Source organism: Euwallacea similis, chromosome 2, assembly GCF_039881205.1.
Source record: "Euwallacea similis isolate ESF13 chromosome 2, ESF131.1, whole genome shotgun sequence".
Lineage (NCBI taxonomy): Eukaryota > Metazoa > Arthropoda > Insecta > Coleoptera > Curculionidae > Euwallacea > Euwallacea similis.
The window spans coordinates 2,787,582-2,813,903 of NC_089610.1; the positions used below are offsets into that span (position 1 = coordinate 2,787,582).

The 26,322-nt window shown below is 35.2% G+C and overlaps 1 protein-coding gene across 2 annotated transcripts in view; it reads right to left on the bottom strand.

The window, feature by feature from the left end:
• The window catches only part of LOC136417308 (adenylate cyclase type 6), a 168,877-nt gene that overhangs the window by 32,768 nt on the left and 109,787 nt on the right, over positions 1-26,322 (bottom strand). For both annotated transcript variants that reach the window (XM_066402964.1, XM_066402955.1), the window contains 6 exons: positions 26,007-26,201; positions 18,420-18,645; positions 10,600-10,691; positions 6,958-7,146; positions 6,278-6,427; positions 3,809-3,930 (listed from right to left, as the gene is read on the bottom strand). In XM_066402964.1, coding sequence (XP_066259061.1) covers positions 3,809-3,930; positions 6,278-6,427; positions 6,958-7,146; positions 10,600-10,691; positions 18,420-18,645; positions 26,007-26,201 — 974 coding nt within the window. The remainder of the gene's footprint in view (positions 1-3,808; positions 3,931-6,277; positions 6,428-6,957; positions 7,147-10,599; positions 10,692-18,419; positions 18,646-26,006; positions 26,202-26,322) is intronic.

Genomic DNA, 26,322 nt, shown 5'->3' on the forward strand with positions numbered 1-26,322 from the left:
GATAACGCCGAGTGAAGAATGTGATCGGAATTAATTTTTTTTAGGATTTTAGGATTAAGAGGAATTTTAAATGGAATCAAACAATGAATGGATGGTAATTAAATTATTAATGGTTCAGACTTTGGACACTCTGGAAACATATTTGAGAAAAGTTACGCAACTCAAAACTTTCAATAATTGGTCTTAGATATTTTCGCTTCAGATTTGGGTATGATACCTCATTTGACTTCATGTTGCCATTATTATAATAGGATGTATTCTATGAAAGGGCAATAAAAGCTAGTGCTTCATGTATTTGGGATATACCAGTACGGAAATTGTTTGGACAAACGCCTAGAATAAACAACACCACTAAAATTTAATAAGTAAACATACTGAGGGTTCTCAAAGCCTTTAAGTCTTGTCTTCTAATACACGAGTAGCAGTGGGTACACATTTTTTATTTTATGATATGTTCGTTACTAAAGGTTCATACATATAGTGTGTTCATTTAAAAAGTTACCATTCCAATAAGTGCAGAACGAAAAGAGACACTGAAATGCGGTTTGTGGGAATCTCAAAAGCTGCAAGTGGATATATTTTTGGCAGCAGCAGTGTTAATATTACGCACACCCCTTCATCTCTAGTTACTCCATCTTCAGTATCTTAAATGGCACCCCAACTTGATATGTACCTCATATTAAAGGGCATTTAAAATACATTAATTTGAGGTAAATAATTTTAAAATTAATATAGGTATTTTCGAGAAATTACAAAAAAAAACAATTTTTTAACAGAATAAACAAATTTATTATTAAATTTATTAAATAAACAAAAAGAGTTAGATTTGAATATTACTGTTTAGTTACTGACGAATTATTTACTACTATTATTAAAGTTTTAGTTTATTAAAAATGGGTTATTCCAGAGAAGAAAGAGTCAAAATTGTATTAATTTATGATGCGAATAATAACTCTCCTAGGCAAAGTGGGGCGGTATTCAGTGAGAAACATCCTAACAAGTATGTTTCGCATGTTTATGTCATTCAACTATTGGAAAAACTTGGAACGACTGGATTTGTAATGAACGTAAAATGAAGTAGTTACAGGGTGTTAGTGAAACTGCTTTGACCGAAGGACTAGGACAATTTGCAACCGAGCCTACTACATCACTGAAGAAAGTGTCCCATGAAACCGGGATTTCATTACATTCAATGTATAAAATAACAAAAAATCATAAACTGGTGGTTGATTGGCAGGGGAGGTGCAATAGAATGGCCGACAAGATCTCCTGACTCAACGCCGCTTAATTTTTTCCATTAGAGGTGCCTTAAATTTGTAGTTTACAAAACGATTTCTTGGGATATTAATGATTAAAAAAAACTGAATAACTGCAGGATGTTGAAAAATTACAAGAGAAACTTTCAGAAAAGTTTGAAAACAGGTCGAATGTATCCTGTATATCTTTGTTTAGAAAATAATGGGAAAGTATTTGAATGTTTAATACATTAATTTTTAAGTTGGTAATTTTTTTAAGAATATTTACGATTTTTGCCTAAAAGACATTAAGTTTGATATTAAAAAATTGAATTAGAAAGATGCAATTAGTTATTCACAAATTTATCGAAAACCACTATATCAATTTTAGAATTATTTATATCAAAATATTGCATTTTAAATGCCCTTTAACATGAAGTATATATTGAGGTAGGGTGCCATTTAAAATTTTGAAGTTGGAGTGGCTGGGGGTAAAGGGGTGCACGTAACATTAACACTACTGCTGCCAAAAATGTTGCCCCTTGAAATATTTGAGATCCCCACAAACTACGTTTCAGTATTTTTTTCATTTTGTACTTATTGGGGTGGTAAGTTTTTAATAAATACATTGTACCGAGTGATCATTTAAATTTCATATTTACCTAGCTGTGGAATTTTACACAAGAGAAATAAAAGATAAAAAGTAGGTTGTAGCTTGATTATATGCCGCAAAATGACGTTAAAATTAATTTTTGATAAAGGGGCCGAGTGAAGTTATGCTGCTTTATTTACTTTTAATTTTGAAGATTTCAATTAAACATTCAGGCTATTTTTTAACAATACAAGTTTAATTGTTTGAAAAATTGACAATAATTGCTGAAAATGTTGTCCATTCACAAATTTAGGTCCTTTTTGAGAATTCTGTGACAGGTACCATAAGATAAGTCGATCTGCTGTGACAATCTTCTCAAGGAAGTATTTGAGTTTTCATGCATTATCTATCTTACATTTTCTACAGTGTCTGGAATGCGTTTTTTTGGTCTTCTGCTGCTTGATTTTTTTTTGAATGCTGCCAGTTTTACGAAATAAATTTCCAACATACTTGAGTGTATTTACGAAGTTCAGTTCATCTGTTACAATTTCAGAGAATTTTTCACGAAAATCTCGAAAACAGAGTTGCATTTCATAAATCGATTCTCCATTAATTTGATGTCCATTACAAAAATAGGCTTCAAACATAAATGTTTTCTATTCGTCCGTGAACACCATTTTGCGGTAGGTACAGGAAACCGAATTTAAACAAACGACACTGTGATCTTAAAAAAGACCAATTTTTTATAAAACGAATAAAACTAACAAAATAACAGAGAAAAGAAAACGAAAAAATGCAAAGGCCGAATGGTAAATAATGAAAATGATAAATAATGTCTGGCTAAATATCTCCGAAAGAAGCGTTTCGGCATGAAAAATTAGCAAATGATGTAGGTTATTTAAATAACGAAATATACCCAAACGATAATCGACATACATTCTTTTCTTCAACAAATTCACTCTGTATAAGCATTGAAATAGTCCTTCTAGGTAGGATTAACTTTGAAGGTCATTGTTCTGGGGGAAGAAGGGAAAAATTTTCTTCATGAAAAGTAATATTGAATGCATGGAATACCAAGAATTCATCGGCATAGCTGGTTTTATTAACGTGTAGGAAATTTGCCATTGTTTAGCATATTTTGGTATAGTCCTGATAATTTATTACAATTTATAGAAAGAAACAGTTAAGCCATGAAGTATCTAGAATTAATTGGCGTAGTTGCATTAAGCTACGTTTGGCAAAGAATGAAGCATGGTGTCTGCTATTAGCATGTAAACATGTTTGAAGTTTTTAAATATGGAAGCTATTTTTTCGTGAAAATTGCTGTTGTTTCGTTATTTGCATACATATTTTTTAGATTTTGGTATGAAGCCAATTTTTAGTCGAAATTGCTGTTGACTGTCCTGAAAATGTAAAAATGGAGTTAAAGAAGTTTTTACTTTAGAAAAAATATTGAACATTTAAAATGTCCAGAATTCATTGGCATAGGGTAGGTACCAAGTTGCATGGATTGTGAGGAGGAGAGTACATTGTCCCAATTTCTAAAGAGACAAGCTCTATTACATTTTTCCAATTGAGGTTTCCATTTAAAAACCTTATTCTTCCCCGAACTATCCATTTATAGAATGAAACTGAAGATGATATTATCACGAAAACTCCCAAAAAGAAAACCTATTACTCACTGAAAAACTATAACGCGCCTGGAAACGTTCACCTCTCAACGAAAAAGACCCCGAGCTTAAATCCTAAACTTTGCTATTTCAGTTATTTACACGGACGGAGATAAAATTAAGCTGAAGGCGGAGTTGTACTTCCATTTATCTTTGTCTTAATAAACATTTTATTCCATTATTTGTTGACCGTTGGTCTGCTGGGGATTTTGTCGAGGATTTAGAACATAATTTAGACTCTGAGGCAGCCAGAAACGCTTAAGAGTCCAGGACCGCTTTATTAACATACTTTGCAGGTTTTAGAAACTCACCTAACATTTTCATGCCTTTGAATGTATATTTTATGGAACTGCTCCTCTTTTGGCTGACCCGCAATGTCCGCCTTCATTTCCATTGCAACGTGTCGAGGAAGGACTGAGAGCAGCAATCTTTCCTGGAATTAATGAAGTATTTCAGTGATTTCACAGTGATGAAACTCAGTGTGATTTCAGCAGATAATCCTGAATATACGGTCCAGCTTTTGCCCAAAACAATAGACTCGAAGCTAACAAGAGTTTGCGGTTTTTGCAGTTGTACCAATATGAATACGTATTCATCGACTTAACCACACGATAGTCCTATTGGTTTTAGTTTGATTTGCGCTTTATCTATTGAACCTGAAATCGCTGCTAACTTTCCTAATATGAAATGAAACCGCGGTTTGGGCAACTGGCTATTTGCATCCTGAAAAGTTTGCACAGAAAATCACGCGTAAAAATTTTAGTGTTTAGTTATTTGCAGCTTTCGGATTAAGCCATAGGTTTCTGGGCCAGTAAACACAAAAGCTATTGAGACAGCCTTGGAATGAAACGATAAGCCTAATCCAGTATTGACTTAATCCCAAAATAACATGCCGTTATGTGATCGGACATAATCAAATCGGGACGTTTTGCTCCACAAAGTTCTATTATTAGCCTTGCAAAGTTGTAGTTTATTTACTAGCGAAACCCAGCTTAGACTGAATATGTAGATTGAATCTTTCAGATGAACGGAGCTGCGGCAAAGCTTTGTTTTGCAGTTCCCATTCTGGCCGCCTCATAGATGGATAATCAACGGCTGATTGGAAAATTGTAATTGTTACATGCGAGTGGTAGATGGCCGAATTGTACTGTTTGAAACGAATATCTGCTAAATTGAATCTCACGGTGAGCTCAGTTGCCGGGGGTTTAACATTGAAAAACAGCGAAAAGAAAGCAATGTTCTCAATTTTGCCATATTTGTTTTAATTTGAATTTCCTATAGTTGTTTTAGTTAGGCGATTTCGATCCTGTCTTCGCGAAGCGTGGCGCATAGAGAATACCAGTTAAACAAGAATAGCTTTGCCTGCTACACAGCAAAATGTTGACAGTGAAAATATTCTTCAATAAGTTCGCAATTTAGGAAGTCCTAGGAGTAGGAGTGGGAAAGAATCTGGATCAATAACTAAATTGCGGTCAAAATTGCGGGTAGAGAATACCCCAAAGATGATAAGAAAGATAGTAAGTTGATACTTCAGAACTTTCAAGAACAGGAAATGGGAGAGCAAGGAATTTGTATGAGATTCCGAGTAAGATAACATATAAAAGTGCCAAAAATGTATGAAAGACCTGAATGTGGTGAAGCCAATTGATTCACTTGATCCTTGTGGGATTACAAATTTATTTCCATCGAATTATCGTTTATGAGTTTTAGGAGAGTTTTGAGGACACTTAAACAAATATATTCATTACGAAATTTCTCAGGTCGTTACTTCCAATTTTGCCCTTCGAAACTATCTATTTAGTTTTGCAAATTTATGTCCGAAAGTGGTTGACAATTTTTAGAATATCAATCGAGCTGTGAGAATATATTTTCTCTAAAATTGGTATTTAAAGGCTTTTGACCCTCGAAAATTCATGTGCCCCATTCATGTCCGGGAGAGCATTGGTCAGTGAAGAAAAGCTTTGATTTTGAGCTAAGTTGGAATAACTTACATTTAATTTAGGTTTTCCTCTTCAACCAATTTTTTAAACTACTCATGTATATACTCGTGTGGTTAAAGACTTAGATAGAAAATATGAACTCGTTTGTTCTCTTTGCATGTCTCAAATTTAGGCTCATCACCAAACACGTAATATGCCAATTTTCCTCAATCGCTGTGCGTTTCGAAAGCACTGAGCTCATTGAAAAATTTTTCACATGTGCTTTAAAACTGCTCTCATATTTCCTTCTTCCCGAAGAGTCAAATCCCCAATTCAAACTTCATGGGAATAATAATATGCGCGCTTTTTTAAACTTCCTGAGGGAGATTTGCTTATAATAGAAAAACTTTTAAAATTGTTTGCTTACCGTAAAGCTATTTTCGTGCTAATTCATTCGAGAAAAATGGCATACCAAACACCTGCACCTTGAATAATAAGATGTCGAGTGGCTGCGTAAAATTCGCGGATAAACCCCATTATGGAAAATTGAATTTTTTGGATTAGAAAACCTTGTTTATCTTCAGCTTTTAATATTGTGTACTTTGCTTATTGTGTGAGATTGAGCTCTGGAGTGATGTTAAAATATGATAGTTTTGTTACACAGTGTAGAGCACAATTAGCAACTTTTCAATTAATATTTTAAACTGGAAAATGAACTTTCCTAATTAGCTAAAAACTCTAGGCTGGACTGTGGTTGTTTTACGAGCCCTACTGTTTTATAATGAACTACTCAAGCATAACGCCCCGAAACAAAAAGAAATTATGGAAATGTTTTAATGCGGAAAATAATATAAAACCAACCTGTTGTTGGTTCTCCCTTTGTATTTTTAATCGGGCTTCGATGCATTGTCTCGTTTCTAAAAAAGCTTTTCTTTGGGCCACTTCCCTCGGATAATGGGTACACACTCCTGCCAGGTTGGAGCAGAGAAGAATTATGAAATTGCTGATTATCTGAAAGAAAAAAAAAATTAACGTCTCTGGGGCTTTGAATTGTAAGCACTGTTTACGAGCATAATTGTTTACGGTAAAGAAATCTCTGGAAATTCTACTGCTGAAAAGTATCTGTTTATTATTTGAAGAAGTAGAGCTATACTGAAACTCAACATGGAAAAGAAGAATAGTGTTTACAGAAAAAGGTTCTTCGCCACCAAAATTGACTTACACCACTGAACTTTTTCGTGATACTGGTTATTTATTGTATTAACAAAAATTAGAAATTTGATTAGAGATCAAAAATATGAAGAAAAATTCAATTTATTCCCATGTACACGGAAGCAGAACTTTCGATGGCACACGAAGCCACGAGAAGACCAATCCAGTTTGCATCGAGAGAGTTTCCACTTTTCTTGCTATTTCCATTGGTATCCTGAGAAGTCCCTCTTCTTTGATATCAACGACTAGTCACCCATTGGCCACTATAGCCATTGGTAGAGACCAAAGCTTCCACATTGTGTTGTCAGATGTAACGTCTTTTTACTTACATGTGAAAAATCTCTGAAATTTGCCACATAAACTAGCAGTATCAGCTCTATAACTGCCAGTATTGTTCCTGATAAAACTGCATCTTTCAGTCGATTTGGCATCAGCGCATAAGTCAGATATGTAGAGATAACTGCAAAGGCTGTACCGATCAATGGTCTGCCTGTCCCAAAGAAAAATGATATACAGATCTGAAAATGAAAAGAAGTAACAGCAAAGCTTTACCAAGACATTCTTGCTCATTAAATTTGAACTAAGAAAGTATAAAAACTCTAAATACAGGGTCCGGCAACAGGATTGAACGGTTTTCAAAAGCTGGCCATGGGAAAACAAATGAAGTCACGTTTGTCAAAGTGCGATTTCTTGGTTCTGTCAATTTGACAGTTAAGTGTGTTATGGTTAATTGGGAAATAAACCAACGCGTTTTTGCCGTAAAGTGTTTTATTACTACACGATCTGTAGTACAATCACAAAGGTGCATCCGCAATTAATTTTATGTGCCACGCCGCCGACGCATTCCAACAAAAAACTCAATTTTAAGGTAGGTAAGACGTTTTGAAGAAATAAGCAACGCCATATCAAAGTTTCTTGGTGGTATTCGTAAAATTCGTATTTCAGAAAATATAAAGGACCAGGCAATCAGTTCAGCGAAGTCCATTTTGTTCTGCCGCTAGGCACGCGATTGCGTTGAATATTTCGGATCGAAGTTTAAGAAGCATTTTTCATGAAGACTTATATTATCACCAAATTTCAAATATAGATTGTTCATAAGTTGATTGATAAAGAAGCTCGTTTACGTTTCAGCAGACAAATGTTAGAAATGTTAAGTAACGATCGAAATGTCCTTAATGGGCTTATTATGTCGGACGAAGCTCGTTTTCATCTAACTGGATACGTTAACAAACAGAATTTTTGGTTATTGGGCACATAACAATCCAAGGGAGCGGCATGTACCACCTCTTCACAACCAAAAATTGACCATATGGTATGAAGTATCCGCTTTTGGCATAATCTGACCATACTTTTTTGGGAAAAACAACTTCATCGTTACTGTCAATTTTGACCGATATGTTATGATGTTGGGCAGATATATGAATTTAGAACTCCAAGAAGAAAGCAAAATATTGTATGATTTTGACAAGATGGTACCACCTCTCATACCAGTAGGCGAAGTTTAATCATTTTACGGCAAATGTTTCCACGTCAGTTCATTTCACGTTTTGGCGACATTCCATGGCCCTCAAGATCTCCAGATCTAACAGCAACAGATAATTTTCTTTGGAATTATTTAAATGCAAAAGTGTATACTACTCGACCTCAGACAATGCAAGACTGAAAAGATTGGACTAGGGAAGCGGTAAACGGAATTGTCTAAAACTTACTTCAGAACGTGTTAGAAATTTTAGGAAGAGACTGCAAAGGTATGTTAATGAACGTGGAAGACATCTTAAGGATATAATTTACAAACATTAAGAAGTTACCGACAATAAAGTCCATGTTTCAGTCCCGGTTGTTTGAAACGTTATATTTCTCTTCCCGCAGCAAGCTTTTGAAAGTAGTTTAACCTGTAACCGGACCCTGTATAAGAGCGAATCAAGACTTGATATCGGTTGTAAAGGGAGCGTTTTAAATAGAAATAAGCTCATTGTTATGGTACACGAACTTTGCAATTTTCCGCCCAACTTTAATCTCCGAGTTGTTTTAAGCACGTGTATCAACTTGTAATTCCAACTTTGAAATTCTAAATTTAGATTCAGAGACCGCGGAGAATTAATATTGTTCTGGGGCGGCAGAATTTTTGAAATGCATGTTATAGAATAACAGACGTGGATATTGGTATAACCGCTAGACTTGTATTTATGTTTTACACTTTCATTCTCGCCCAGTGAAATTTGTAACACGTATCTATAACTACTCGATAAAAATACCAATTAGAAGCAGAACAAAACTTTTCAATTCAGTATTTTGCCATGCCAGAAGCGATAAAATTTGTTCCCAATTTTACTGTGCAGATGAACATTTGTTTGTTACGAGGACAAATATTACGCTAAATTTGTAGTTTGGTTTCCACTTTGATATGGGAATTATCTCTCCGCAATGTCTACACATTGGACAGTCCCTCATATCCTGAGATTACTTCATATCGTAACGACATCATAATGATGTAAATCACGTAAACGTGACGTAAACCTTCAACATTAGGACATTAATAAGCCGTCAACGTATGTGGTTTTAACGTTTGAGGATTTTCGAGAATTTCTATGATAAAGATGAGTGTAAATAAAAAGAAACAATTTTCGTTCCGTTTCTCTTTACGTTTAAAATTAATCACGCGTAATGAGGTATGTAATCAATTACAAAATTTCCGGGCTTTAACTGAGTAAAATAAGTACAAGGTAGGCCAAATTCGAGGCGTATCATTGGAATCACGGAAATTATAGAAGATGTGAGGTCGCATAATTGGGGCAAAATTGCATAATTTAGTGCCCAAGAAAATGTCACTTCGAACTTGAAAAAATTCCGAATACTTCCGAAGATATCTAGAAAAAATTAAAATGTTGATAAATCATTTTTATTTTTTTCCGACCCGAGATTGTTTAGCATATTAATTTGCATTTATTTACCAAAAATTAAAACTTTTGAATTATTATCATTTCATTTTAAATCATTTAGTTAGATCCGTAATATAAATCATTCTTAATACCATTTTTTAAGTTTTTTATCTTTGCAAATATTGCTGTGAATATAATTGAGCATTTCTATTGCAAGCGTAATAGATTTTTATTATATCGCGCTTTTCAAGTGATCAGATCATTTTATTTTTCTTTAATAAAAATTAATATTAATTTTATAATTTATTGAACAGATTTGATAGAACGACAATTTGATAATTGCTTACTTATATAAAAAAAAATAGGATTAGCTCAGTTCATAGTCACCTGCTTGTGCAAGTATGACAGTTTCCTTAATACTCATAGGTCCTATCTATTTATTATACTTTATAAAAAATTATGTATGTTATTTATTTCATATATTTACATTGATTGATTGTTGATGAATGAATTGATTAATTTATTACGCGAATAAAGGAAACTGCGACGAAGACAAATTTATGCTAAAAATGATATGTAGGAGCGTGATACAGATATGTATTTTTTAATAGGGTATTTTTATCATATCTACTACTTTTTTAGTGGTTGTTATACGTCATTGTTCTTGAAAGGGCAAAAGATACTAAAAGACGAGATAAAAAATTAAATTGCTGATGGTGGTGCAAAGACGAAATATCGGACGGATGGGACGAATTTTGCAACACCATGTTGTAGGGACGAAAAAGTGACAATAATGAAGTGACATTTGTTTAAAAATATCTCTTCAAAAAAAGTCAGGAAAAAATAAAAATGATGTAGCCAAATTTTGGTTTTTTTTGGATATCTCCGGAAATATTCGTTTTTTTTCCGAATTCGAAGTGGCATTTTTCTAGATACTAAATTATGCAACTTTGTTCAAATTCGCAGCGGTTTCGTATCTTTTACAGTTTTGGAGATCCCAATTATACAGTTCGAATTTGGACCGCCCTGTATACTTTAGTTCCTCAACTACTATCCAATACTGATCGTCAGATACTACCTTCTACAACTTACCTGTAATGTTACAAACGTTAACAAAATAAAGTACGAGATGATGATTAAATAAACCTCATTCATTGTAGGCTTCGACACCACTGTGAGTAAAACTGAAACAAAGAAACGAGTTTATCTTGAGTTGTAATAAATAAAAATGCAAAAAAAAAATGAAATACAATATGTCGATGGCATCTGAATATCGACTGAACAATATTAACGAGAACCGGATTTTTTAATTCCACTGCATATTTCTGAACAACAATTGGAAAAACTTAATCAGTCAAACTTACAATTCAAGTTCGAATCAAAACTTCTTCGCAAATTTATATAGGGTATCCCAAAAGTAATGGAATAAATAGCAACGGCAGATTCCTGCCATCAAAATATTAAGATCTAGTGCAAATGTTGTATTCCGAAAGTTAATATTAACAAAAATATAAGGTGTTAAAGTTTAAATTTTAGTTTTGATTTTGATTTTATTTCATATCTTTGCAGTCTTTTTACCTATGGTACTGAAATTTTGTATATGGGGGTGTGGGTTCGTATTACGGAAGTGGGAAACAAGTTAGTGATGTCGGTTTTATTGTAGCTAATGGGGGGCACCACTTGAAACCTTCCTGGCTAGTTAAAAAGGCTCTAATTTTTCCTACACAACTCCAGTAGTCCTATTAATAAAAAAATATTATTCTGTTTAATATTTTAGATAAAAAAAGGTATACTTGTGTGGGTTTTTCTTTTATTCGGTTGTCTAGGGTTTATGTATAATTGGGATAGGGTACAATACGAAGCTTAAATGGTAACTTAATTAGTAAAAACTCGCGTCACTTAGTTCGTCGTTCACTCCGGATATCAAAGAGAGTGATTCTCCTTGTCACAAATCTTAAATATTAAACCTGGGGGTAATAAACCAGTGTCGTACCTCGAGTAGAGGCCAGCGACCGTTACAACATCTGGCTGCTGCGAGCCAGCACCACGAACCATCCTTTGTTTGAGCCCTTAGCAACCATCCTCCGGCCCTTCTTCCTTGGTTCAAACAAAGAGATGTTCGCTTTTTGGGTTTTTTCCGTGACACAGATTCTAGGAGGTTACTGGGAGAACCCAGCAACAGCCGAGAATCACTCGAACTCAGGTACGATACGCATGGGCGTAACATCGAGGTACCTCACTTTTTAATCCCCCTCGGTTCCTCAACCCTAATTTAACTAATACTATCTAACAAATATTCGGACTTTCCCGTTGGTGTCTCGATTTGGTCAGACAGTAATAATTACATTTAGAAGAGTTAGAGCGATCTGACGAGCGGATCCTACATTCGGCCATTCTGACTAGCAATCCGCCTCGGATTCGCTATCATTATCGACCCATGGCTTCATGTATTCGGCACAGGTAGAGGTGCGTCCTGGTCCTTCGTGGGTGCCCACCTTAATGACCTCGTATCGCTCATTGGGCAGAACCTCGATGACCTCATAAGGACCAAGAAATTTCTTACACAGTTTCAGCCCGCCCCCGAACTGCGTTCTTTTTATGGCCACTAAATCCCTCCGTTTATACTTTGTCGCTTTCTTCCGCCTTAAATTATATTGCCTCCTGTTTTCTTCTTGCGCCTTCAAAATTTGCTTTTTGCTATCTTCACGTAGTCTTTCCCTTTTTGCGTCGAAATTCTTGATTATCTCCTTTTCCAGCATTTCCTTAATGCGAATCTCCTCATTATGCCTCATCCGGACACCAAACAATACCTCGAACGGTGTAGCATCGATACTCCTTTGCAGTGTGGAATTCAAAGCAGTTTGCACCTTATCTACTTTGTCATACCACCTACTAGGATTTTCCATGCTCAGTTTCGTAAGGACAGGGATAATCGTGCGATTAACCCGTTCCACTTGACCGTTCCCTCGAGGTACTCCGGTGGTGACAGTGACGTGTTGGATCCCCTCATGTTCACAATAATCGCTGAATTCCTTCGACGTGAACGCAGTACCTTTGTCTGTAATTATTCTTGACGGATTTCCAAAATTTTTCTGTTGCGTTCTTAATTTGTCGATGGTTTCCCGCGACGTCGTCGACTTGGTAGTGTACAGCCAAACGAATTTCGAGAAGTCATCTACTACGGCCAATATATGCTGGTAATTTTTATTTGTTGAAGGCAGAGGTCCTAAATGGTCAATATGGTAAGTGTATAGCGGTCCTTCGTCCTTGGCTATCGGGCGCAGCATTCCCTCTTTCTTTCCTTCTTTTCTGTTTCCCAGAATGCAGGCCACACAATTCTTAATAACAGTATGAATCTTTTCTTTCAACTTCGGTATATGGAATTCTCTTTTGACGATTTCCTCCACTTTTGCAATGCCAAAATGGCCTATTTCGTGCGTTTTCTTTATGACCTCGGACTGCATCGACTTCGGTACGACTATTAATTCCAACCCATTGTCGTATTTGTACAAAATACCGTTCTTTACTAAATAGCCTTGGTAATCTTCAGTGCTGGCAATTTTCTTGACAGCCTGGACGAACTCATCTCCTTCTTGCGCCGCTTTTAATCGCCGCAGAGTCCCTTCTTCGTCATTAATTTCAGTTAGAGTCATTACGGCTGGATATCGACTCAGAGCGTCCACATGGGCCATTCGACGGCCACTTCGGTGCTCTATAACGTATGAATATTCTTCCAACAGTAATGCCCATCGTGCTACTCTCGTAGTCAAGTCTTTCTTATCCATAGTCTTCTGGAAAGCGGAACAATCCGTGACTATCTTGAAATTACTGCCTAAGAGGTAGACTCTAAATTTCTTGACAGCTTGTATCACAGCCAGAACCTCCAGTTCGTAGCTGTGGTATCGTTCTTCAGCTGGTGTCGTTTTCTTACTCATATAATATACAGGGTGGAATTTATTGTCGTCGTTGGATTTCTGCATCAAGCAAGCGCCGTAACCATACTTACTTGCATCAGTATGTAATTGGGTTTCACCATCTTGCCTGTAAATATACAGGACTGGTTCACTAGTTAGTAATTCCTTCAACGTCTCATATGCCCGTCTTTGTTCATCGCCTAACACAAATTCCTTGTTGTTCCTCAACAGATCGCTTAAAGGTTTTGCGATTATGGCATATGAAGCGACGAATTTTCGGAAATACCCCGTCAAACCGAGAAAGGATTGGATCTGCTTGGGCGTTTTTGGTTCCGGAAATCTTCTGATCGCCAATGCCTTTTCCTCAGAGGGCTGTACTTTACCATCCTCGATGATATAGCCTAGGAATTCTACTCGTCTTCTTAAGAATTGGCATTTACTCTTCTTTATTTCCAGCCCATAGTCTCTCGCTACTTGTAAGACCATCGCCAGACGCTCTACCCCTTCCTCGAGAGTGCTACTCAAAATTATTACATCGTCCATATAATACAACACAAAGTTCATAGAGGTTAACTCCCGAAAAATATGGCATATAAACCTCTGAAAAACTGCTGGGCTGTTACATAGGCCAAAAGGACATTTTAGGAATTCGAACTGTCCGTTATGAGTGACGAACGAGGTATATTTTCGACTGTCTTCGTCTACAGGAACGTGGAAAAATCCATTTCGCAGATCTATCGTGCTGAAGTATTTGGCTCCTTGCAACCTATCTAGCACGTCCTCAATCAATGGTAACGGAAAACGGTCCTTGACTATTTTCCTATTGATTCTGCGATAGTCGCAACAAAGTCTCATACTGCCATCTCGTTTCTTTACCAACACTATCGGACTTGCGAAATCAGAATAACTGGGTCTTATGATTTCTTCATCTAACCACTCCTGTACTTGTCTTTCTACCTCTACTCTCTCAACGGGTGAGAGTCTCCTTGGGTTCTGATATACTGGCTCTTCATCCCTCAGGACAATCTTCATCCTAATGTCGACATCCTTTACTTTCTCCGGCGAGTAATTTTCTATCAAGTCCTTAACTTTGTTTTTGCACTCTACATTCGGTATATGGTCAATTTGCGGGTTCTCTTGATCCAGACCGTCGGCAATCTTCATCTCCATCAAGAAATTTTCCTCCCTCCTCTTGTGTATGACCACGCCTCCTTCTGTGAAACTTACATCCGCCCATTTTAATAGGTCATTACCCACAATGGCCTTAAAGTTTGAGGCATTTGTTGGTATCACGTGGAACGTTAACAATATGTCTTCGTCGTTGATCCTTGCTTCCTTTTGGAAAAATCCTTTGGTCCTCACTCCATTGGAACCTATTCCTTTTATAATTATCTCATTCCCCGTTAAAGGGATATGTCCTAGATAGTCATCGTAAGCATCGCTCCTTATCGCACTTATGTCGCTACCCGTATCTAACAGTGCGGTCAGTTGTACATTGTCGATTTGTACCTTAACGGCATTATTCGGTACGACTTCCATAAGGCGAACATTGGCACACGGGCTATTTTTACCTGCGTCGTTTGTCCTCGTTGGGCATTTGGTTGATATATGTCCAAAACTATTACAATTATAACATTTGACCCCTTTGGCTCTGTCTGGGCACGCGTTGGATTTATGTCCTTTGAGCCCGCAATTGAAACAATTGGTAGTTCTCCCCTTTCTATCGTGCTCTTCCTTCTTGATTTCCTTTTTCTCATACTTCTTCTCTGAGCTGAACGTCGGCCTTTTTGTTCTGATCTGCTCATACAATCTGACCTTATCCTTAAACTCAGCGAAGTTTTTCGCTCCATAAAGCACACATTTGCTTGATGGATCATCCTGTATCCCGTCAATAATGTATTGTATCACGACCTCGGCCTCTAACGTCGCTCGGCTTCCGATCTCACGCATGACCAATACATATTCCTGTACTGTCTCAGCAGGACTTTTCTTTCGAGACATTAGCAACTTATGAATCTGAGCACTGCTGACCTTCACTTCAAACTCAGCGGTAAGTCTTTTCTTAAGAGTAGTCCAGGATTTAATACCCTTTTCTGATTGCACATATAGTTTCGCTAAACCCGTCAACGACTTTTTCGCGAATATTAATTTCTGTAAGTCGTTCCATCGTGTGACCTCTGCTATTTCCTCAAAATCTCGGATCCACTTTTCTATCGGGTAATCATCCTTGCCATCAAATGGTCTAATGCTGTCTTCTACGTCACGAAAGGTTAACGCAAAAGGATTATTTTTTCTCGTCTTCGTTTTGGTACGGGCTTGTGGCTGAGCTAAATTTCCCTCGTCAATTTCGTCCTCCTGTCCGGATTCGTCGCTACTTTCCTGACCTCCGGCATCCTCATCTTCGGTCTCCCCGTCTTCTTGTCCCTCAGTAATATCGTCGTTGACTGACAAGTCATTCAGGAAAGAGCATACCCGATTCGCGATGTCCTCGTGTTGTCCCGAATAGTCCAAGTTTAGAATGTGACAGATCGCCATCAAATCGCTTAAGTTCAACTGATCTTCGGTCTCTGTTAATTTGGTCTGATATTCCCTTGATTCCTTGTCCAGGTTAAAACCAGGGAATTTCCTCACATTTTTTCTAGTTTGCCGACCTTGACCTTCTTTGCCGTAAACAGCAACATGCAGCGCTTGAACCGCCCTCAGTTTAGAATTTGTGATATTTTGCGCAATTTTTTCAATATCCCCCAAAGTAGTCATAATTGGGTATGGAATTGATACTAGGCCAATATTCCAAGAAAATAAAAAATGAGATACGATGCGTTTTGCTGTTTACGTAGAATCGACTTGAAAAGACCAGTCAATAGAAGAAATCGAGACACAATCGGGATTACAAAGCAATAAATCTACTAATACAGTAAAATTAGACTAACTTCTGTATCCTACCTTAACTGCTTTTATCTGTCGGTTGCGTACACCTTTTCCGCACTCCACTTCACTTCGCGGAATTAATCACTATTATCACCCTAATCTCGCACTGTTTCGTCGTTATCGCCGTCGTCGTCGTTACCCGTCTGGTATTAGTGATTTCGTCGTTATCACCGTCGTCGTTGCTCTCAATCCTGAAGTGCAGAGCTTGGTCGTCCTAACTCGTTTCCCAAATTTCGGCTGAGTCTTCTAAACTATTACCCCAAATCTCGTAAAAGTCTCCAAAATCGTTACCCCAAATCTCGGGCGAGCCCCCAAAGTTGTGGGTTTTTCTTTTATTCGGTTGTCTAGGGTTTATGTATAATTGGGATAGGGTACAATACGAAGCTTAAATGGTAACTTAATTAGTAAAAACTCGCGTCACTTAGTTCGTCGTTCACTCCGGATATCAAAGAGCGATTCTCCTTGTCACAAATCTTAAATATTAAACCTGGGGGTAATAAACCAGTGTCGTACCTCGAGTAGAGGCCAGCGACCGTTACAACATCTGGCTGCTGCGAGCCAGCACCACGAACCATCCTTTGTTTGAGCCCTTAGCAACCATCCTCCGGCCCTTCTTCCTTGGTTCAAACAAAGAGATGTTCGCTTTTTGGGTTTTTTCCGTGACACAGATTCTAGGAGGTTACTGGGAGAACCCAGCAACAGCCGAGAATCACTCGAACTCAGGTACGATACGCATGGGCGTAACATCGAGGTACCTCACTTTTTAATCCCCCTCGGTTCCTCAACCCTAATTTAACTAATACTATCTAACAAATATTCGGACTTTCCCGTTGGTGTCTCGATTTGGTCAGACAGTAATAATTACATTTAGAAGAGTTAGAGCGATCTGACGAGCGGATCCTACACTTGTTAATAGTCTCAAAACTTGACCTTTTTCGAAATATTTGTCATTTTAATAACGCTCACATATTTAAAATGTAATAACGGTGCGTGCGCTATGACTTTCCGTATATTAAAATTTAGAAAAAAATTGTTCACAACCAACTTTAGTAGTTAGTATAGTATAAATAAGTCAGTATATCTAGATAATTTAAAAATCAGTTTTGTATTTGCTAGCTCTGGGTTCTATTCACGAATACATACATACGAACATTCATGAGGCATTAAACCAGCAAATATCTCGAAAAGGTCAAATTTTGAGGCTACTAACAGGTATACTTTTTTATTTAAAATATTAAGCAAATTAATATTTTCTATTAATAGGGCTACTAGAAGTGTGTAGAAAAAAATTAGAGTTCGTTAAACTAGCCAAGACGGTTTCAAGTGGCGCCCTCTATTAGCTGTAATAAAACCGAAAGCACTACCTTATTTGTCACGTCCGAAAACCCCCGTATACCAAATTTCGGTGCAATAAATCAAAAAACTGTGAAGATATGAAATAAAATCAAAAATAAAATTTAAACTTTAATATTCTGTATTTTTGTTAATATTATCTTTCGGCATACAAAAATTGCGCCGGATCTTAATATTTTCATGGCAGAAATCTGCCGTTGCCTTTTGTCCCATTACTTTTGCGACAACCTGTATTTTCTCGGTCTTTATGATATAATATATACGAAACTTCGCAGAAAAAAAACTCATTACTTAGAGCCCAACCGCTTTAACGCAATCTAAAATAATCTCTAAGATATTCTAAAAACATACATTGTCATGCAATGAGACACTTAATTCTCGTTTAAATTCTCTGGGGAATAATATACGAAACCGTTGCCGATGTTCCAAAGCTGAAAACTCGAATCACTTTAGAGTCGCCTCGAGATTATCCTATTGTCTTCTAAATCCCTTTTATGCCTTTTGTCGGTATTTGGATCAGCTCTACAATTGAAAATTTTGATGGCAGTTGAGATGAGGATTGACTGTTTCGTCTGTTATTAATTTAAATGATTGATGTTTTGATTGGATGGATGTTGTATAGCTTCTTTCCCCAAAAGTCGGTTTCACAAGCGAATAAATTATAATGGAAAAAATTTTCGTTGAGGATTTATAAATTACAAATAAAGATTTACTTACCACCATAAACAGCGATACAGCAAGCCGAAGTACACATAAGTACGACTAAATAATCTAAGCGAGTTGAGTCTTTGAAAAAGGAGTGGGAGTCTTCATCTCGTGGCAGGATAAAGTCTACTGCTCCCAGTAATAAAAACGCTATACAAAGCAACAGCAGCAGCGATATCAGGTTTGTCATATTGCTTTGATTCATTTTAAGAAAATATCTTTGGTACAACATTTCTACCTGGAAAGAAAGAAAATCTTTAAAATAGAGTATTACATCAGAGGCAATGTTGTATCCATCCAATTTTCAGAGTGTAACCAATATATTCCTAAGATTTTACGCCTTCCTAAAATATATTTGAAAATAATCACATGCTAAATTCAAAAAATGAATTTATTCTATGTATTTTAAGCAGGCAAGAAGACTGACGAGGTCCTCAAGATAAATGATGAGATGAATGCTTGAGATGGTTTCGAAAAGGGAAATAAAATACTTAGAGAAACGTGGACTTCCACAGATTAATTTATAGATTGAAGTCTATTTTATTCAAAAACTTCTATCTAAAGCTCTCAATCAGTCCGTGCCCTACAAAGTCTTACAAAACTAAGAGAATTGGCGAAGGAAATTTCATGAAGTTTTTAAGCTTTTAACAGATATGAAGTTATTTTAAAATATAACCCATGTTCCTTATAAGAAACAACTATTATTGGCCTCGGAATTTTATTACTTCACATGGCTTTCATTCACCCAATTAAGTACCAGCAAGATGTTGACTTTATTGGGATATTAATGCAGTTAATAAAGGAGAAAATATACCATAATGCAACATCAAATTCCTGTATCATTTCACTGCAAACATCTAAACACACAACATCCAAATACAAAATTTTTTTCTTTCCCTTATTTCTTTATTTGGAAACAAGCCCGTGACTTATTTGTTTTATTTATATCTGCCATTTCTGATTTTAATCTAATTTATCGGATTTGAAACACATCTATTGTTTAAATTGTTTCGATAAATTTTCGTGTATGAATGCGAAGTAGAGCGTTTACTTAATATAAAAACGATATTTATTTCCAAAATCCGCCGTCATCTGATAGATTTGAAACATTGCCTGCAGTTATCTCAATCTGTAAAGCGATTAAGGACGCAAATTTTGCAAGTATGGTAATGTTGCTGCGGAATTTAATGTTAGAGAGAGTATACCATCCGGAACTAGTTTAGGCACATTATTTATGCTAAATATTAAATCGACTTCGAGTTACAGAGCCCGGAGCAATTAATATCTTAGTAAAACTTCCGGGACCTCAAATAGGATTTCTATAACAAAGTTTTGGTTTAAACTGGATAATATCAAACAGGAGTTGCTTTCAGGCGATAACTTTCAGGATTTAGGACAAATTGGGACTTACGCCTTCTTTATAAACTTAAGACCACAGGTCTCGGTATTAGTTTTGCAACTTCAGTGTTACGTTAGCGTTTTGTCATTATACAGGGTATTATTCAAGTATGTGGCTAAGGGGTGATTCTTTGAGTGATTCTAAGGCGAAACGTTTATTTACGCACAGGGCCGGTAACGTTTCGTTTTCAAGATGCAAGGTGTCAACCTTTTATTTAAAAATCGTTATATAAAAAAAATTCTAAATAATAAGAAGGCGCAAATTAGTATGACGTTGAAACTTAGTGACAGTTTTTAATGTACTACGAAGAAATCTTTTAAGCTAGAAATCGTTTGTCTCCTTTTGCTAATGATGTGCACAGGGGTAATGCTAGAAATTTAAGAAGAATTGAACAAGGAAAATGCTTTGTTAAAATTACACTTACTCAAATGATCGCGATCTTTTAAAATAAAAAAAATGTAATAGTAAGTGACACGAAACTTACAATAGTAGCTGAAAATGTCCTCCTTCAACTTCAATGCAAGCATTAGCTCGTTTTAACATCGATTGCCGAACACGTTGAAATATTCCCGACGTATATCTTATCTGATTACATGAATCCCGTGCCCGTTAGATGAATTCTTCTTTAGTGTTAACCGGAGTTTTATAAACGACGCAGTTTATATCCCCCAAAGGAAAAAATCCAATAGATTTAAATCTGATGATCTGGGTGGCCATGACTGCTTAATGCGAAAAAAAAAAGTTAAAAAAGAGTCAGAGACCAATAAACTACAATAATAATCATAAATAATACTGTCAAATTTTAGCAAAATCAGCTAAAGGGTTATTAAAATAAAAAAAAAAGTTTTTTGAAAAAAGTTCGATACCCTGAACCTTTAAAACAAAGCATTACCGGACCTATGTTATGTTTTATATAAACGTTTCGTCATAGAATAACTCGAAGAATCGCACTTTGAAGTTTAGCCACGTACTCGAATGACACCTTGCATTGATATGTGTTTAAGACATTTCATTCAAGAGTAGATAACTTGGTAATACCGTAATTAATCGTTTTACGCACACGTAATTAGTTATTTGAATTTAGACTAACTGTAATTACATTTTACAATTTAAGCCTGTTATTGTTACTACACAAGTTACCAAACCATCCACGTAATTATCTAAGCATTAGTAGTTACATGGTCCTTGCTTTTGATTATATCTACAGGGAATATATCGCAGCTAATTTACCCTCAATGATGTAGGGGATGCTATAAGGGATCAGGAACTGGAGTGAAGTAAAATACATACAACCCTCAAGGGATTAAAATGTTCAATTCGGAGGAAATCAAAATAAATAGAGGAATAATGTGCTCCAAGCAAACATTTTAAGCAATCTTTTGGCAATGTTCTGATTATAAATGTAACTTAGGAAAACTCATCGTCACATTCTGAAATTTTCTGGAATTGTAGAATTTTGCCAGGAAATCCTTTAGTAAACAAAATCTTTAGAAATTTACAAATCGAAAATACATTTCAAAAAGAGTCACAAACAGATGCATTTAGACATTTAGTTATGTTTAAACACGTTGAATCTTAAAAATATTTAGGAAATTTGTTAACACATTTCACGGTGAGTGAAATCCACAACCTATTCCTATTCATAAAAAGTATGCGAATCTCTCCACAATACTGAAAAACATGTATCCTGGGCGTCCCTCTGAACTTAAATAAACATTCCGGAGGAGAATGAACTGATGCATCGCAAGTTTTCACATAATTTTACTCTTGATTTTACATTTTAAAGAGTAATTTCGTTAAATCGTTTCTATCAAAGTTAAAGTTTGACACCATTTGTTATGAAGTTAAATAGAGAATACGCCAAAATGTAATTCCTGAACACACAACGAATAAAGATTTTCTAAAGGAAGTTTTAGAATCCGTACTTTTAAAGTATTTTTACTCCTAACTGATTCTGTTTAGAGTTTTTCGCAAGACACCGTCGCAAATTAGTGATTGTGACAGATTTGATCACAAATTCTTTTGAATCAGATAATAGAAAATACATACATCCACGGTGAAAACCTTGCAAGTTTGGCTTGAATTGAAACTTTCTTCAGGGAGTTGCAGCACCTCAAGTTTTCTAGCATATATTTAATTTACATGATTCAACCATTATCATAACATTCACACAACAAAAATGTTCAAGAACAATTTTTTTTTGCCTAATGAAAAGTACCTCAAAATGATCATCATATAAATTTTATTTAAATTGACTCTCTAGAAGGACGTGCAGTATCTTAAATTTTATATGTATATCTCTACTTTTCAACTTTCTTATATTTTAGGTAATTTACAAGATGTTGTAATTGCTCCTATTTAACCAAAGGTTCTTTCTTATATATTACTTCATAATTTCATAGGAAATACCTCGAAATGTAAATCCTGAAAATTTGACTTAAATAAAAGCTCTCCAGCGGGAGATGAAGCACCTTGTTCAAATTTTACTAAACTCACTTTAAATATTTATTTAAGTAGTCTTCACTTTCGATTTTTTCAGGTTTTAATCATTTTCAGGAAATAGTTATCGTCATTATAAATTTTTTTTACATCACCTGGAAAAAATATCTCAAAGTATAAATTGTGCAAATTGATCCAAATATAAAGTATCTTTGCAGCGAGCTGCGGCAAATAAAATTTTCACATATTGCTATTCCTGAATTTGCTTCTTGTTAAAGTAATTGGCCAGAAATTGTTAACATTATTGTGCAAATCTGAACAGAAGTTCTTTTACATCACCTAATAATGAACACCTGAAATGGTATTATAATTTCTGCAAAATTCAACTTCACTATAGAGTTAGAAGAGGCTGGAGCACGTCAAATGTTTGAATATTTTTATTTTTTAATCTCTAACTTTTAGTAATTTTAAAAAATTGTTACCATATCTCTGAAAATTTGATCAAAGGTTTTCTTACATCGATTAATACAGATTACCTGTAAGAATAACAACTCCCCTAGTACAAAATTACACCAAGTACAGTTGCATCGATATATACCGTGTGACTCTAATGCTTTTTCGAATTCGAAAGCAGCATTAAATGAGACAAAAAGTATTATCTTTTAACGTTTATGTTTTTTATAGTTTCTTATGTCACCAACAGCGCAAAATGGCAGATTTAAAAAAATTAAAACTTGAATCAAGTGACACCTCAAATGAAAGTTCTTTCATAACTAAACTTAATTGTGCATTGCAATACAAAATCTATCGATTAGTGTTTGAAAAAACAGGTATAAATTTGATAAAAATGCAATACAAACTCAGTTAAATAGTACGTAAACAATGAAAAACATGTTTGTTGATAGGAAATTGGTTTGTTTTTCACAACAAGTCTTTGATTATTTTTATTTATGAATTCATTTTTTTTTTAACAAAGACTTGTTTGTGAGCACAAAATGAAAAACACACTAATTTCCTATCAACAAACATGTTTTTTCATTGTTTACGTACTATTTAATTAAATTTGAATAGCATTTTTTACCAAATTTATAACTGTTTTTTTGAAAAACTAATAGATACATTTTGAATCACAATACACCATTGAGTGTAGTTTTAAAATACTTTTAATTTGAAGTGTTACTAGACCTATGTTTCAGTTTAAAAAAAGTCAGTTATTTTGTGCTACATGTGACGTAACCAACATTTAAAAAAATAGCCAAACGTCAAAAGATAGTATTTTGTGCTGTATTGAATTCTGCTTTTGAATTTAAAAGAAATAAAAATTTGTTAAAAAGTTAAAGAGGGGGGGCAATTTAGAGCCGCACAATATACCTTGATGTAGGAATAATTAACCACCACAATTAGGAACACAACAGCAAATTAAAATTTGTTGAAACAAACATCCCCACACGACGGCATCGAATACAATGCCACAAATGCAATATTTGCCATTGCATTCCGTGCTACTAATGTGGATGTTTATTTTAAGAAATTTTAACCCGTTGTGATCCTAATTCCAATTGTTAACTGTTCGTACATGACGCTATACAGGGTTATTTACTCAACCCGTTCATAAAAGTTTACTAGAATCTAAAAGTGATACAAATTTGAAAATTAGGAATTAAGTTAATTTCAATGTGTAATGTTTTTTAAAAGTATTTTCAAGTTCCTGTCACTTCCGGTTTAACCCGAAATAGCTGTCAAATTGCTTATTTCAAATGGAACCCCGAGGATATTATTTTATTTTTAGATTCTATGTAATATTTGAGATACATTTTCTGTATAATATCCCATACTTAGGTCTTATCGTTTTCGAGATATTTGACCTTGAACTAAAAACGCGCCTCCGTAATGACCAATTTTAAAATTGCATATCTTCGTAGTTATTAAAAGCATTATTTTCATATTTTACAGAATATCAATATATAGTCTTAAGTTTACACTTTTGCTATTTATATGGCTTAGTATTAAATAGGATGTTAAAAATTTAGCTCCTAATATTTGTATTTTTGAAGTTGCAGAAGTCTGTATTTTGTTTTAAATGGGACACCATATAACTTTAAGCAGCAGAGAATGTAATTCTCTGTTGAACTATATTAAGTTTACCTATACCTATTCCAAACCATTTTCGAGATAATTAAGTTTTACGTGAAACTAGTAGTATAAATTCATTTAGCTAAATTAAAAAAAATTAAATGTAAAAACGTACAATGCAAATAATAACTGTCATTTCTTTTCCATGGCCAACTACGTGAAGAATAAAAATTTACCAAAATGAATATGTAATACTAGTTTCACGTAAAACTTAATTATGTCAAAAATGGTTTGGAATGGGTATATGTAATTCTAATACAGTTCGATAGAGAATTACATTTTCTACTTGATACTGCTTAAAGTTACACGGGGTCCCTTTAAAAAAAAACAGACTTCTGCAACTTCAAAAATACAAATATTAGGAGCTAAATTTTGAACATTCTATTTAATACTTAGCCATATAAATAGCAAAAATATAAACTTAAGACTGTATATTAATATTCTGTAAAATATGAAAATAATGCTTTTAATAACTACGAAGATATGCAATTTTAAAATTGGTCATTACGGAGGCGCGTTTTTAATTCAAGGTCAAATATCTCGAAAACGATAAGACCTAAGTATAGGATATTATACAGAAAATGTGTCTCAAATATTGCATTGAATCTAAAAATAAAATAATATACTGGAAGTCCCATTTGCAATAAGCAAGTTGACAGCTATTTTCGGTTAAAACGGAAGTGACAGGAAGTTGAAAATATTTTTTAAAAACAGTACACGTTAAAGTTAACTTAACTCCAAATTTTCAAATTTGTATCACTTTTAAATCCGAGTAAACTTTTAATAAACGAGTTGAGTGAATAACACTGTATACGTCCATGCAAGCGTACTTAGAGGTGTGCGTGTTATTGGACTTGAAACGACAAAAATACATTTGTCTTGAGGAGGTAATAAGGCTACAAAACGTTGGCAATTTCACACAATTCACTTCGTTGTTTTGTTGATCCAATTATCGGATTATACCGAACCAAGGCTTATAAATTTCGAGGGATGGTTAAATAACACAATCAAATATTTAAGCTGAAAACTCCTCAATTTCATACTTTTTACATTATCGTGCAATGCCTCAGCCTTCCTAAAATGGGAAGCGCAATTTCTCAGTTCCTAATAGCGGCATTTCGATTTCGAATGACGTCAATATTACGCACATGGGCAGCTTCGTGTGGATAATAGAACAAAGTTTGTGCAACTTTGACGTCAGTCGAGAGCTGTAAATTCCTACAGAAGTCGGAATTTCAAAGATTCAGCTTCTAGTCTAAAATGTTGAACCCTGAAATATATCACCACCGAAAGCTCAATCGCTCTTTTAAACTACCTTAGTATTAAACTTAATATTAAAGGCCCACAGATTTTCTGCTCCATGTGGCAACGTTGTTTACTCAAACAGGTGCTCATTTCCATGAAAATAATAGATTTGTGCTGCGTTGCAGTTTTCTGGATAATCGCGGAAGTAGAATATTCCCAGACACTGATGAGTGTTGATATATTTTCTCTAATTTTATAAATATTACACAATCAACGGTCTCTGTGGGATTAATTCAGCTAATTCTCGAGGGATCGACAGTATCTGCTGAGAACTGATAACAGAGGTATGTCATACGATTCTCATGCAAACTTTTATCACTTACTTGTTCATTTTTAAACTGATGAGTACTACAAAGCTTCCTTAATAGCCGGAGGAGTTTCCGAAAGAAGCCGGGCATCTCTTTCTTGGATGCCGACGAGACCAGAAGCTCGGCCTCGACCTCCCTATTCTCTGGATCGGGAGAATTTGGCCCGGAGCCATTCTCCCTATTCGGTGGTGATCTTGTTATGCTGCCAACCTAAAATAAAACATAATGGATGATCAAATTTTGACAATCTATTTGTTCGCTTATAATATCTTTCTATAAAGGAAAAACTAAGGCTGTGCGGTTAAGCGAATTTGCTTAGCGGTTCGCTCAC